A 14,450-nucleotide genomic window follows, 5' to 3' on the forward strand; every position below is an offset into this window, starting at 1 on the left:
ATAGAGATAGAGATAGAGATAAAGATAAAGATGTTACTTACTTATCATGCCGCACCTCCGCATCTCATCTCCGCACGAGATAAGAGATAAGACTCGAGATGCATGTCGTGTGACGCGTTTACGTTACTTCCAGATAAAGAAGGTGGTTGCATGTCAAGACAGGGCGAAGCTAGTGTGACATTGCAGGAATGTGAGGGGAAAGACATGTCTCAGTCTGAGCGGGGAGAGATAGATAGATATATGAGGTTGTCATGACGCGTCAGTTGACGATGATCAAAACCCATCACTCATCAAAATGACTGATATCAAGAATTACTCTCTAGGCAACTTTACGCTCCAAAACGGCAGTGTATTGCCCAGAGCGTGGATCTCTTACAAAACATTTGGTGATCCTTCTCTACCCGCTGTTCTCTACCCTTCATGGTTCTCGGGCGCCATCTCAGATAACGAGTGGCTCATCGGAAATGATAAAACACTTTCTCCGGAGAAGTACTTTATCATCATAACGGCTCTTTTCGGAAATGGACAGTCTACTAGTCCTTCCAACTCGGATATCACTCCCTTTCCGGATGTATCCTTCTACGACAATGTCAAAGCCCAGCATCAACTCATGACTCATTTGGGAATCAAGCATCTCCGTGCTGTACTCGGATGGTCTATGGGCGCCGCGCAGAGTTTCCAATGGGCTACGCAGTATCCATACTTTATGGACATTTGTGTTCCATTCTGTGGTTCAGCACGAACATCGCTTCACAACCAGGTTTTTCTCGAGGGCGTTAAATCTGCACTTTTAGCAGCAAAAGGAGCGACTTCAGCGGGAAGTATCAAAGGACGTGTTGAGTCCCCGTCATACAGTGAGAGAAACTGGACCGATAAAGAAAAAGACGTCGGGTTGAAAGCTTTTGGAAGAGGATACGCGGGATGGGGTTTCTCCCAAGCTTTTTACAGAGAGAAGCTCTTTACGAAATTCTACAACGCTCCTGATCTTGAGACATTCATGAAAGATTTCTGGGAGAAGTGGGCTCTTAGCAAAGATCCAGAGAATTTACTCGTCATGCTTCAGACATGGCAGAGCGGAGATGTGAGTAAGCAGGAGCCGTACAATGGGGACTTTGAAAAGGCCATGGCTGGTATCAAAGCGAGGATACTAGTTCTTCCTAGCAAGACTGATCTCTACTTTCCGTGAGTTTTCCTATCTATTGTTTGGATATGTTACTAATGGATGTTTTTAGACCTGAGGATTCGGAGTATGAAGTCAAGTGTATGGGGACTAATGCGCAATTGGACGTTTATCCGTCGATTTGGGGACATTGGGCTGGAGGACCACCGGGGAATATGGAGGATGTCAAGTGGTTGGATGAAAGACTGCGAAAGATGTTTGATGAGGCGCCTAAGATGGGTTAATAGATGTTGGACGTTGTCTTCAGATTCTCCTAGTTTACTTGATTTAAACCATATTCTCTATTCATGTATCTACTGTCTCGATTCTGTAACTCTGTGACATCTAGAACCTTTGTTCAAGAACATTGACGGAATCGTCGGTAATAACCCCTGTCCCATCACCCACGGCACTTACTGTCAAACTCCTATCACGTGTACCCCCTCTGAGATAACACCCTTCCAATTGTCCAATCACTCTTCATCAAAATAACCTTACAATCTCATATGTCCAAACAAGGCGCAGACTATCTATTCTCTGCAGTATCAATTACTCGATTACCCCAGCTTGTCAAACTAAGGCGGCGCGTTAGCTAGTCTTGGCTTGTAACGCTAAGGCGTAAAGTCTATTGTTCTTGTCATGACAAGGCGGTTTCTTTCCCCACACCGCCGCTACAACCCCCATGTCGGAGAACTACTACAAGCTTTTGATCAGATGAGCAAGTGAGTAGACAAAGATTGAGTAATTGTTCTTGTGATCTTTCTTTAACGAGTACGGGATATCGAATAGGATTTGAAACCAAGATATGTAATGAGGCGGTGTAGATGCTAGATGACCATCATCAACTACATCCGTCAAGTACCTATCATGAACAAAGAACAACTACAATCCTTCTAGATAACAATCAACCCCTCGATCGCGGGGTAAGTAAACACGGCCCTAATACCGGCCTTGCCGTTAGTCTAAACTAACCCCATCACGAGACTATTTCCATTATCAATCGTTCCATCAGGGTATCATCGGGCTATCTTTCAACTTCTTTGTTCAACAAGGGCGTAATGGCCGGAAACTGTTCCGGCCATGATACTCAGTTCCGGCCTCAATGTATATAGTAGAACAAGTTCATCAGTCAAATCGTTTCTCATCAACTACCAAATTCTTCATTGAATAAACACACACAAAATGGCTGCTGCAAACACCCTCTTCCCCTATCTTCGCAAAGATCCCTCTCAGCTCCCAGAGGGCGAAGACCCTTTCACCATCACCACCCGTACAGGATACTTGCCTTTTTCTCTTCCTCTCACTAAACTTCCATCCCAATTCGACCCTGTGTCGGATCTTCTCAATGACATTCCCATTCAGAAATTGGACGGTACACCAGGTCTGCTCGCCACCTTTGAGCTAGGTCCTCTCATCGACAATGGCGGTCTTCCTGATTTGACCTCCGAGATTGATAACCTCGTCGTTCCTGGCACTGATAAGAAAGATATGGCTGCCATTACTGCTGCGTTCCGCGATTATAGCTTCATCGCTTCTTCTTATCTGCTTGAGCCGTGCTGGGAGCATTACAGCAAGAGTGATGATGGTGGATACGGTCTTGGAAGACAGACTCTTCCCAAGTGTATCGCTGGGCCTCTTGTCAAGTGCGCAGAGATGTATGTTACTTTCCCCTTCTTAACAACGCCTACTAACATCTCAGTCTCGATATTCCCGCCTTCATGTCCTACGCTGCCTCATACGCACTATACAACTACTGGCTTGTCCACCCCGAGCAAGGCCACGACGACTACGACAACATCCGCCTAGTCCGCGCCTTCGAAAAGGGTCTCGACGCAAAGTCTTCAGAAGCCGGTTTCATTCTCACCCACATCCACATGGTCGCCCAAACAGGCGGTTTGATCGAAGGAGCCGTCGATCTCCTCACAGCAGCTGAAAAGACCGACAGCGCTACCAAGATCGCCGAAGCAAAAGCCAGCTTGGAGCTTATCCTCAACGCGATGCAGATTATCGAGACCAACATGGAGGGTATGTGGAGCCAATCGCTTCCAAAAGATTATATGACCTACCGAACTTTTATCTACGGCATCACCAAGCAATCCATGTTCCCCGATGGTGTGGTGTATGAAGGACAATACGACGATAAGCCTCAGTTCTTCAGAGGTGAATCAGGAGCCAACGATGCCATCATTCCTCTTCTGGACCATATCTGCGAGGTCCCAATGCCCAAGAACCCATTGACGGACATTCTCATCGAGTTTAGAGAGTACCGACCCAAGCCTCACCGCGCATTCCTTAAGTATGTCCGTGAAACAGCCGCTGAAGTTGGTGTACGAGACTTCCTCACAAAATCTGGCGATCTTGGTCTTGCAGTGTTGTATCTTCGTCTTTTGGATCACATTCGCAGTTTCAGATGGCGACACTGGATGTTTACCCGAGAGTACATCATCAAGCACACTCTTCACCCCACGGCCACAGGAGGAAGCCCCATCATCACATGGCTACCTAACCAGCTGGGTGCGGTGATGGATCTGATGGAAGAGGTTGCCAAGGGATCTGGTCTTTGGGCGGTTTTGGAGGAAGGGGTGTGGAATGGTGGTGGCTCTTTGACCCAGGAGGATTTCATCTTGGTCAAGAAGATTATGGATAATGTGGTGACCAAGAAGGCTCAGTTGACCAAGGAGGTGAACAAATATTGTCAAGATCGAGGAGTTTAGATAGATGCGATAAATTGAATTGGCGTTTTATGCTTCAAGTGTTATTTGACTCGATTCGACGTGATCCTCTCTTTATCGACTCACCATAAGTTCTTTGTTGTAGTTAATGACCTGCGAAAGTCAGTTACTCCGTCTGTTCCGTACTCTGTAAAACTCGGCTTTACCCGTATATCCTTGTCCCTGCTATCCCTGCATGTTGCAACTGCCGTTATCTTATCACTGTCGATCATGAAAATTTTGCGCACCAATGAAAGCAAGTCGCAAATACTCCAATTTTCTCCAAAATACTAAGGAGACAGTGACGTAAATTAATCGGAACAAAACATCTGCAGATCCATTCACGGTCCGATTCAACAGATAAAGATGGAGTCATAAATGTTCAATTGGTAATATACAGCTAAAATCATCGCTAATAAAAATGCTCATTGGTGGTATCGTCGCTTAAGCAATGGGCTCGCAGGTAAAGACACCACGGACTTCGCCCTTGTGGAACTTGAGGATCTGAGGGTTTGTTAGTGTGGATCATAAAGATAACAAAGAGGCAAACTTACAATGTCATCAATGGAAGCATAAGTTCCACCAACGAGGACAATCATGCCGATCACAAAGATAAGACCGTTGGCGATGGCGAGAGGAAGGTTTTCCTTGGAGTACCAGGGTCCCTTGCGGATGAGCATGAACCACATAATGGCAGGGAAGTAAAAGGTAAAACCCGAGATGAAGAGGGAGGAGGAGATGGACAGAAGATCGTTAAAGAAGGGGATGGCCTCAGCGATGACGAAAGCAACGATGGTGATGACAGTAACGAGAACCAACCAAGTGATCCAGCCCATCTTGGTGTTGATGTAGCGGATGATGGAGTCCTTGAAGACACGTCCGTGGATGTAGCGACCAACGACCGTGGTGTTGATGGATCCGGAAATGAAGATGACGGGAAGCGCAACACCAAAGGCGATCTTGGAGATGAGGTCACCAGCAGAGAGAAGAGCAGGAGACTGGACATCCTGGCCGACAAAGGCGTAGATGAGAGCACCGGTAAGAGTGTAGATACCAATCTCAATCAGACCGAGAGACCAGATAGACTTGACATAGTCGGCGGGTGTGTGCATCTCATCCATGAAGCTGAACTGGCAGACAGCAAAGGAGTAGGCAAAGACAATGTTGGTGATGGCGATGAAGGCGTCGGTGAAGCTGAGGTTGTCCTTGGGCCAGGCTGACCAGTTGACAGAGGACATGCCACCGTCAGAGTTGCCAGCCTGGATGCCGGTAGCAATGATGGTGATAAGGACAGCGACGATGATGGAGACGAAGTCAATGTAACCGAGGATGGCAACCTCGGCGAATGAGGGAGGGATAGCGACGATGAGGAGGATGATGGCGGAGACGACACCAAAGACAACGGAGCATGTTCCATTATCGGTGAGGTTGAGGAAGGCGATTGTTCCTGTCAAGCAGTGGGATCCGACGAGGAAGATGAGTTGGAGGGAGAACATGACACCGACGAGCTAAGAATGTTAGGATTGAAGACATGATCGTGTCAGGGAACTAACCTCGTATCCAAACTTGCCAAACATGAGTTTACCAGCATCGGCATAGTGAGAAACCTCGGGGTAAGCAAGCTTGACTTGACCGACGACGTGAGAAGTGTAGATGGCAACAAAACCGAGACCGACAGTAAGAATAACACCAGCAACCATGCCGAGAGTAGCGAAAGCAGAGGGAAGCGACAAGCATCCAAGAGCGATAGCCTCGACGATCAGAACAACCGTCAATCGCTTCCATCCAAGACGGTGGAAGTGAGCATTGCCCTCGGCAGCCTTTTGCTTCTCCATGTCGCAAACGGCGATCTCGCCTGCACTGTTGTCGAACATGTCTGGTACTGATTCTCTCTTCTTGTCTGTGGGTGCCTGGTGGGCAGACTGGTGAATTTGGTCCATGATGAGTGAAGTATGGGGATAGAAGATGGAGAGGCAGATGGGAAACGAGAGAAACGATGAGAGGAATGACCACAATATAAAGAACAAGGCGAGATAAGAGCAAGAAACCGAGAATGAGGCCGATCTTTGTAGTTGCAGAGCAAGCGTCTGTGGGTCAGAGATACGGTGCTTGACGGTCCACCCGATGACTAGACAAGAGGCGATTCTTGCCTGGGCCCAGTTTCTGTGACATGTTGAATCTCCTCATCTCGAGAGAGACTACCCCAGACTCGAATGCCCCATCCCCAGGTCGTTGTATTTCTCTCTCGTAAAATGAAGCTCCATGCGGTGCCGAATCTCCGTCCTCATGAGGCTCGAGCTTGGATGCTGGTCTTTCGATTACCTAAAGCGGGTCGGAAAAGAGCCTCACGCGGGCTTTTGCTTGGCTGCAGTCATGTTTGCATTAGTCAAGAATACTCCCAGCGGATTCTCCCCAGAGTTGGTCCCAGAATTGGTTCCAGTTGACAGAGATTCTCCGCAAAGAGGCGAGAGATTAAGTTGAGGAGACTGCACGTTTTACGTACACGATACACGACCAAAATGCGGAGAGGAGGATTCATGTTGGGGGAGTTGAGAGTCCAAGTGCCGAGAGACGTTTCGACGTGCCAAGACGACGATTCTTGGCCCCAGGTCGGCTCCGTGAGAGTATCGCACGAGTCTGCGTCTATACGTCAGCCTCATCCGAAGAGTTTTTTCAGCGGCTTGGCCGAGTTCTGCTTGGCACAGAAGCAAGACGCACGCGAGAACCCTTCTCGAAGGATGCTAGCCAGGGGTGGCGGTGTTCAATTGGTTCGTGGGGAGATGATAAAGAAAGGTTTGCAGGGGCTTAATAGCGCCCCCAATGGTAAGCAAGAAAAGCATTGACCATGAGGGTTTTCCCTTTCGATAGCGCGGGCGTTGACGATGGATTCGGAGAATGTGTTATGCGTGTGGTACGATGGATGGAGAGAGATGGAGGCGCGGCTAATCACTTGACTCGGGGTGGTGGTTAAAGTCCGGGACCTTGCCTACAGCGGATGGTCACTAGATCATCACTGGAATTTAGTGAACATTACTGAGCCGTCGCTGAGCCGCCACTAGACCACCACTAAATACCTGATCTAACACCACTAAACAGCTGCTGAATCACCAACTTTAATGCCATCCGACTTCCATTACTCTACAGTCTACACTTCACCTCCATGGATGCTGACCAGATGAAACTCGGTATTCGGCGTTTCCTTCCTATATAAACCATCAATGCACCATAACATCGCCTATCTAAAAAGGCCTATCTTGATAGTAATCCGTCATTGAAACACAACCGATTACTCACGTTGCTCTCACATTGGCTCAACTGGTTTTTCTCTCGTAATATCTGTGGAACCGTGAAAAAACTTGTCGCTCACAGACCAGGTCGATCTAAATGGAACGAGTCAACGAGACTTTCCGTAATCTACCGACCCCGGTATAAGCATCATTACGAGAGTCAGTCTAGACTCTGGAATGTCAGGGTAAGGTCAATGATGAATTCGGGGAAATTGATCAATCCTCTCTGGGTCTGACGGCAGTTGAGTTAAATCTTGGCTCTTGGCAGCCCAACGGTTGCACTATTTTATGCACAACACCCCAGGAAGGAAAACATCATGCCGATCAGCTGACGTAGGGTAGATGACGACGTGAAGCCAGACATTCTTTTGTTGAACAGATGATCAGACTATGTATCTTGTTATTAGTTTCCGAGTAGAAATTCTGATCTTGTTCCATGATTTGCATCGTCGTAAAAATCCGTGCTAGTCTTAAAGAATCCACAATAACGAGATTCAACGTTAACTTGAGATATGCATAACACCGTTCATCACTCCAGGGTCAGGGTATCTCAAAAAACTAGTATCAATAACTCTAAATGCTCGCTAGGATATCTTTTTCACCACTAAACACTAACTCCAGAAAACGGTTTAAACATCAGGCGACCCCATAACAACCTGCACAGGAACCATCAAGTCAATCTTGACATCTCCCTCGAGAACAACCTTGACAGTGTACGCTCTCGAAACGATACAAGAGTGGAATGTCGGCACATACATCTTGTCAACCGTTGGCAACTCAAATGGAATCTGAACTGTGGCTGTGTGAAAAACAGGTGATGCCTTTGTAGATTGCATGTCCAAATTCTGAGTCCATTCGATCTTGGTCTCAGTCTTTGGTAGAGAAACAGAATAGGGGTATCCGAAGTTGGCAACTTGTGATCCCATAGTAGGTAGATTTCGCATCGGTTGGTCGCGGAACCAAGTATGTGAATAGACCTTCATGGCTGCTGATGTGATTTGAGGAGGAGTCACGTCCGTAGATGAAGGCTCAAATGTGAAACTGATAGGAATGCTGGATCCGCTCGCCTCGTAACCCTCTTTGCTGAGATGTACAGCAGCAGGTTGAGCCGCCACAGCAGAGATACGACCTTGCGAAGTAGAAAAGATATTCTTTCGTACTTTTTTCGACTTTTCGATTTTGTACAAATCGTCTCGTTCGGTGATGTTCAGGGGTGGTTCTTCGAAAGATGTAGGTATAACGTTGATTCGGTGGGAGTTTCCTAGGATGGCGACAAATCCAGTCTTGGTTCGTGTCAGGACAAATGCCTTGACGCTGTAGCTAACTCGTGCCATGTTGGGAGCCATATCATCTTTCTCCCAGCCTCCCAGTGTAGGAGGAAGAGACATGTGGCGTTCCCATACATCTTCGGAGACGGTCGAGTGAGTGCAGGCTTTGGATGTAAGATGAGCTGGGATGTTAAAGATGAAAGGGAAAGTATATGTTGTTCCGGCGGAGAGAATGTTCGATGAAGGATATTCGGATTCGTCGATGGGCATCTCGAGGCGAAGGAATCGGTGGCTCGTCATGTGTGTCATATCAGGACCATCCCTCCTTGTTTCGGTCATTCCATCGAGAGAGATATCAACATGGTCGAATCGAGTGTTTCTCGCAGGAGTAATAGACACAACACCAGATATCTCGGAGTTGGTGGTGTACACCTTTGAGTTAAAGTGACGGTTGATAGAAATCTGCACTTCAGGTTTTCTAGACATCTTTCCCTTTAGTGAAGATGCCAAAGCATGAGCTACTCCCCAAGGTTGACAGCTTCCATCTCGGTGAATACCGAGATGTTCATAGTCCGGGGGTGTTGTAGGTAGTTTTGCGACTTGAACGTCGACGTGAGACGAGAAGGGTTTCTCAGAGAGTGACATTTTGATGAACAGACTAAGTTGATGTTCTTAAAGATATCAAATCAATGTACTTAGAGATGTGCTCGAAAGTAGAAAATTTGATCACAGCCTTTATATATATCAATGTCTTCTCTACGCCCTGTCGTGATTGACCCATTGTGACTGATCCATACCATGTTAGCTTGACAAGTACAAGTTGTAGGGCGCATTTCGACATGCGCCGACTTCGGTTATGAATCAACGAATAAACCAGCTGAATAATGTTTAGACTATAGACATTGGATAGCCTTAACCTATTCAGATTTAAGTGTCTTGATACTTAATTTTGCTGTTTTATCTGATTGATAAAGTTGATGTTGAAATCGTTGAAGTCCCCAATTCTTCAACTGACCCACCTGTAGATGTCTTGATCAGTGGAGCCTCTCATGTTTTGTACGTAAAAATCGAGTGATCAGTTTCTAGTCTGTTACTGAGACATTCACAAGCATCAATGTTGAGAAAATACACTGAATATCGTCCATTCACATCATCATCAGATGGAAGCTATTCATCCGTGGCTGACATTTAATCCGATAGCGGACATGATTAAAAGAAGTCGTCTTGACCAGAAACAACAATATTGAGTGCGGAATTGAGTCACCAGACAATTAAAAAAAAGCCACAGCTGTTAAGCGAAGACTGACAAGGCAAGTTTTGGACCGATTCTCCATTATTAATCCACCAGCCCTCCATGTCTTGTCTTGTCGACTACGCCCTGTGAAGTCAGCGCCCTTTATGTCAATGGCGCAATGTACGTGACATGTAAATGGAAAAATGAGTAAGCGAAACACGTACCAGGGCTGTAATTGATTATGTCCAATGCAGTTAATGTGGCTTCAGTCATGTCATTACAGATTTGCAGCGTCTGACCGTCATGTGAGATTTTATTATCTTATCTTATCTCTCTTATCGTAAAAGTCTGCCCCGCGATCAACACCACAGAAATTATCGCCAAACCCCACGCAAACAATCACTCCCAATCAATAAATCACCATGGCCTCAGACGCATCCGCCCTCAAGCCTATTCACAGTCTTGTACTCGACACAGGCCCTCTCATCAAGAACGACCCTCCCGCAAACACCCTCCGCGCCAAAGCCGAACACCTCTACACCCTTCCCGTCATCATTTCCGAAATCCGAGATGCCGCCACTCGATCGAGAGTAGAGACGACTCTTCTCCCCTTTGTTACCCTTCGATCGCCCACCCCTGCAAGTGTCAAGGTCATTCGGGATTTTGCGCGCAGAACTGGTGATCTCGCAGTTCTCAGCAAGCCCGATATTGAAGTTTTGGCTTTGGGGTATGAGCTTGAGTGCGAGAGAAATGGAGGAGATTGGAGATTGAGGAATACTCCTGGTCAAAAGGGTTTGAATGGGAAACCACCAAAGCCTGCTGACAAGGAGGAGTCTTTAGAGAGCGCTACCGATAAGTTGACCATTGAGTCTACTGCAGAGACTGCCGGGGAGCCTACCGCCGAGTCTGAGCCTGTCGCAGAATCTGGAACCGAAAAGACAGAGACCAAGGATACAGAGGCGACCGCAGAGACTACACAAACTGGAGAGACAACAGAGGCTACACAGGCAGCGGAGACTACACAGACCACAGAGACAGCGGCCCCCAAGGAACCCACCACAGAGTCCACAGAGACGGCAGAGCCCGTCAAAGAGTCCGCAGACACCGAGTCACCCCAAGTTTCCGGCGAAAAGGTCGACGAGACCATCGAAGCCGTCGAGGAAGCCTCTGAAGGCGAAGTCTCAGACGCCTCCGACGACGAGGGCGGCTGGATCACCCCCTCCAACCTGAAGAAACACCAAGCAGCAACCCCCGGCGCTACTGGTCCTTCAGCCCCCGTCCAAAAAACCCTACAAGCCGCAGTCCTCACCTCCGATTACGCCATGCAAAACGTCGCTCTGCGAATGAACCTAAACCTCGTCGCTCCCTCGCTCGCACGAATCACACACCTCAAGAACTGGGTTCTACGCTGCCACGGCTGCTTCAAGATCACAAAGGAGATGGACAAGCAGTTCTGCCCTACGTGTGGACAGCCTACGCTTATGCGAACGAGTTGCTCAACAGACGAGTACGGAAACTTCAAGGTCCATCTGAAGAAGAACTTCCAGTGGAACAACCGCGGAAACGTCTACAGTGTTCCCAAGCCAGTCCACGGATCCTCCAACGGACGTCTCGCCAAGAATGCAGGTGGACAAAACAACTGGGGCACGAATCTCATTTTCGCAGAGGATCAGAAGGAATTCACAAGGGCAGCGACGGAGCAACAAAGACAGAGAAAGAAGGATATCATGGATCAAGATTATCTTCCTGATATACTAACAGGGCATCGATCTGGCGGTGGCGGCGGAAAGATTCGCGTGGGCGCAGGACGAAATGTAAACTCCAAAAAGAAGCACTAGAGAGTAAAAAGTAGACGAGAGAGAAAAAGACTTGATTTGAAACACACTACTGTGTCTTAACGCCCATGACCTAATACCGTAACGCCATGCGACTGATCCGAGATTGTAGTCTGCGATCTGTCGCCATTTTTGTTTCCATGAGTCTGATCTAAACTATCGAGCCATTGATCCTAGCGATTCGACAGGCACAATTGGTACCCGGGATTCGAAAGCCACCATTGATATTGGAGATTCGAACAACATGATTGACCCAAGCGATCCGAGTCTTGAATGTGTAAAAAGTCTGAATTCGGGTGGGTCGTCTGCAGAATCTGTCGCTCGTCGAGTTGACCGTGTCTATAGCTTAGAGTCGATCTGCGATTCATTTCGAGCAATTTATTCCTCCTCTGGAAAAGCATTAGTTTCTGGTATATCCATAGCAATCGATTTACATACTCTGCTGAGTCAAGAGAAGCTCGAATCTGCGCTTGAGAGTAACGCGCTGGCGCGACCACTTGTCGTCGGGAGAGAAACGGGCAGGGTGAGCAGACTTGGTGACCTGGCCCTGAGCGACCTTCTTCAAGGTGTAAAGGCGGTTGCCTTGGGCGTCGAGGGTGTACATCAGATGCATTGTAGTGGTTTGGGGGGTATTTGGGCTGGTGGGAGTACTGTTGTTGCGGTAGGTTGGCTTGGGTGAAGCTTCAGATTGATGCAAAGAATTTTTTGACGAGGTTGTGGTCACGTGCGAGGCTTATCGTTATCGAAAAAGCTCAAGGTGTGGTCGGTGGAGACCTTTAGAGAATCAGTATCCACTCACATTACAGCATGCATTCAGATTACAGCAATTAAACTTCTTTGCGACAAACATTTATTCAAGTAATTAAGCTAAGGACAGACGCAGTTGGCTAATATCCAAAGATTCAATTTAATCCTCCTTCAAACATATTTCGAAACGATCCGCGACGCATCACTTGAAAGTAGGGCTGATAGGCTCTCCAACTCGAGCACTCTTGGATCCAGCCCATCCCTCGCGCTCGTAGAAACGAAAGACAAGATCATAGTCCTCGAAGTCGTGAACGATACGATCGACTCTACGATATCCTCGGACAGGATCAACAAGACGTTTGGCAGCCCAGTTGGTAGGCTCGTCATCGCCCATGCAGTATGGGTTCTGCGCAGCTCCCTTGGCTTCAAAGAGAGTCACGCTGAACCGACCGGGCTTGAAGATGTCCACCACGTGCTCAATGATTTCGGTGGTGGTTCGTCCACTCTGTCCACCGGGAACGTTGGTCTCGAAAGACGCGAACGAACACTGCGGCTCAGGAGTGACGTGGACGGTGAAGTAGTGCTCGCCCTTGCCTCCCTCGGCCGAAGCAGGAGGAGGAACAACACCGTTGGCAGAAAAGCCGCAGGGGCTGAACAGGTACGCGTCTACTCGGGCATCGGGATACTTGGATGTTGGGTAGACGCTGGAGAGGCCGCAACTCTCCGAAACGACAGTTCCCAATGCGTGGCCCTCGGTGGTGAGGGCCTCGACAGAATCGAGCATGTTGCTGTCGGCGTCATTGGCGAAGACGTCCACTTCATCAACATCGTCGCCAAGGCCACCAAGACTATTGATGGCTTCCTTGCGAGCATCCTTTGCCTCGGCAGCCATCTTGTCGCTTGCGACCGCACTCGCGTGCGACAGATAAAACTGCTTGGCATTCTCCTGATCAAGGTCGGTCATGAGGATTTCCAGAGTCTCGTCGTGGTAGCTACCAGGGATGGGAGCGAACGAGGTTCCAACGGGAATCTTGGTTCCTTCAATCTCGGACTCGGGGGTGCGAGGAGGAGTGAGAGCCTGCTGATTGGGCGAGGTGAGGTACAGGTACCAATGGTCACCATTCATCTTGCCTACCATATAGGCACTGCCACCATCAAACATGTCGTCAAGATACTTGACCTCCTGCTTCCAGCTACGGTGGGGACCCTGCTGCTTCTCAGGGAACAAAAAGTTCTTGCGACTGTAGAAAACGCGGTACGGGGTCGCGGCGGCCTGGATATCGTCGGGCGAGTTGGCATTGTGGTAAGGGAAACCGTACTTGGCAGCAATGTGAAGCATGCGCTGGAGACCAAGAAGAAGAGTGGTGGTTCCGCAAGTCTTGAGAATGATCTTGTGAGGAAAGACAAACATGCTCGACTCGGAGAGAAGGTAAGCATCCATGTTGTCAGACTCAAGAACAGACAAAACCTTGCAGTTGACCATGTCAAGCATGGGAACCCAAGTATCAGCAGGAACAGCCTTTAATCCATTGGCGGCGGCGGTAGGAGGCAGGGTCGAGGGGCTGGGAGCGAACCAAACCTCGAGAAGCTTCTCGGGACCTTCGAAAGCGTTGGTCGAGTCGAGGTCGGCGGCCACATCATGGTTGATTGTCAGATGGGGAGTGGCCGAGGCAGGCGAGAAGGTGCAGTTGTTGGGAACCGAAGTGGACAGCATTGTAGCGGCTAGGAGATTTCTTTGCCCAGATGGCAGAGTCCGCGGAGCACTAGCTGCCGCTCAAACAGACTATGCGGCGTCTGTTTGAGAGAGTAGGCCCACAGGTACGGGGGCTTGTTCAGATGCTGGCGGAGCCAGCAGCAATCGATCGGGGGGTAACTAACGTCGTCAAGGACGTTAAGGAGGACGAGAGCGGTTGAAGAATAACTTCTGTGGCGGAATTGTGCAGGAAAGTTTAGTGGTTGGAACGTTTGGGGGGAGTAACGGGTGCTATCGGGGCCTTGGGGAAAGTTAGCAACGATGAATCAGAGTCTTGGGTCGACAAACTTACTTGGATGGTCGAGAGAACAGGAAGCGCAGAAGATCCGTCGGCCGCATAGAAGCCCAGGAAATATACAGAAGTCAGTGACGGTCAAGTACCGTCGATGTCTTTTGGACTAGAGTTAGATACGTTTCGACATTGATTTGATCAAAGAGTAGACCAGTCGCGTGAGG

General features: G+C 48.5%; 8 protein-coding genes across 8 annotated transcripts; 4 read left to right on the top strand and 4 right to left on the bottom strand.

The window, feature by feature from the left end:
- Positions 1-295: 295 nt before the first annotated feature.
- FGSG_09041 (uncharacterized protein) lies at positions 296-1,404 on the top strand (the record flags this gene model as incomplete). Its single annotated transcript, XM_011330454.1, has 2 exons — positions 296-1,182; positions 1,233-1,404. The coding sequence occupies 2 exons, from the start codon at positions 296-298 to the stop codon at positions 1,402-1,404; spliced, it is 1,059 nt and encodes a 352-aa protein (XP_011328756.1).
- Positions 1,405-2,326: 922 nt separating this feature from the next.
- On the top strand, positions 2,327-3,911 carry FGSG_09040 (uncharacterized protein). Its single transcript, XM_011330455.1, has 2 exons — positions 2,327-2,814; positions 2,859-3,911. Exons 1-2 carry the CDS (start codon positions 2,342-2,344, stop codon positions 3,871-3,873), a joined length of 1,488 nt encoding a protein of 495 aa, XP_011328757.1. The 5' UTR covers positions 2,327-2,341; the 3' UTR covers positions 3,874-3,911.
- A 319-nt stretch (positions 3,912-4,230) lies between these two features.
- On the bottom strand, positions 4,231-5,839 carry FGSG_09039 (N amino acid transport system protein). Its single transcript, XM_011330456.1, has 3 exons — positions 5,424-5,839; positions 4,425-5,378; positions 4,231-4,374 (listed from the first exon to the last, which is right to left on the bottom strand). Exons 1-3 carry the CDS (start codon positions 5,808-5,810, stop codon positions 4,315-4,317), a joined length of 1,401 nt encoding a protein of 466 aa, XP_011328758.1. The 5' UTR covers positions 5,811-5,839; the 3' UTR covers positions 4,231-4,314.
- Positions 5,840-6,389: 550 nt separating this feature from the next.
- FGSG_13506 (uncharacterized protein) lies at positions 6,390-7,049 on the top strand (the record flags this gene model as incomplete). The annotated part of the gene is made up of 2 exons (XM_011330457.1): positions 6,390-6,693; positions 6,967-7,049. 2 exons carry the CDS (start codon positions 6,390-6,392, stop codon positions 7,047-7,049), a joined length of 387 nt encoding a protein of 128 aa, XP_011328759.1.
- Positions 7,050-7,786: 737 nt separating this feature from the next.
- FGSG_09038 (uncharacterized protein) lies at positions 7,787-9,070 on the bottom strand (the record flags this gene model as incomplete). Its single annotated transcript, XM_011330458.1, has 1 exon — positions 7,787-9,070. One exon carries the CDS (start codon positions 9,068-9,070, stop codon positions 7,787-7,789), a length of 1,284 nt encoding a protein of 427 aa, XP_011328760.1.
- Positions 9,071-10,081: 1,011 nt separating this feature from the next.
- Positions 10,082-11,497, top strand: FGSG_09037 (uncharacterized protein; the record flags this gene model as incomplete). Its single annotated transcript, XM_011330459.1, has 2 exons — positions 10,082-10,451; positions 10,500-11,497. 2 exons carry the CDS (start codon positions 10,082-10,084, stop codon positions 11,495-11,497), a joined length of 1,368 nt encoding a protein of 455 aa, XP_011328761.1.
- On the bottom strand, positions 10,750-12,150 carry FGSG_09036 (uncharacterized protein). Its single transcript, XM_011330460.1, has 2 exons — positions 11,933-12,150; positions 10,750-11,883 (listed from the first exon to the last, which is right to left on the bottom strand). Exons 1-2 carry the CDS (start codon positions 12,096-12,098, stop codon positions 11,873-11,875), a joined length of 177 nt encoding a protein of 58 aa, XP_011328762.1. The 5' UTR covers positions 12,099-12,150; the 3' UTR covers positions 10,750-11,872.
- Positions 12,151-12,443: 293 nt separating this feature from the next.
- On the bottom strand, positions 12,444-14,007 carry FGSG_09035 (uncharacterized protein; the record flags this gene model as incomplete). The annotated part of the gene is made up of 1 exon (XM_011330461.1): positions 12,444-14,007. Exon 1 carries the CDS (start codon positions 13,953-13,955, stop codon positions 12,444-12,446), a length of 1,512 nt encoding a protein of 503 aa, XP_011328763.1. The 5' UTR covers positions 13,956-14,007.
- Positions 14,008-14,450: the final 443 nt, after the last annotated feature.

Source organism: Fusarium graminearum, chromosome 4 (genome assembly GCF_000240135.3).
Source record: "Fusarium graminearum PH-1 chromosome 4, whole genome shotgun sequence".
Lineage (NCBI taxonomy): Eukaryota > Fungi > Ascomycota > Sordariomycetes > Hypocreales > Nectriaceae > Fusarium > Fusarium graminearum.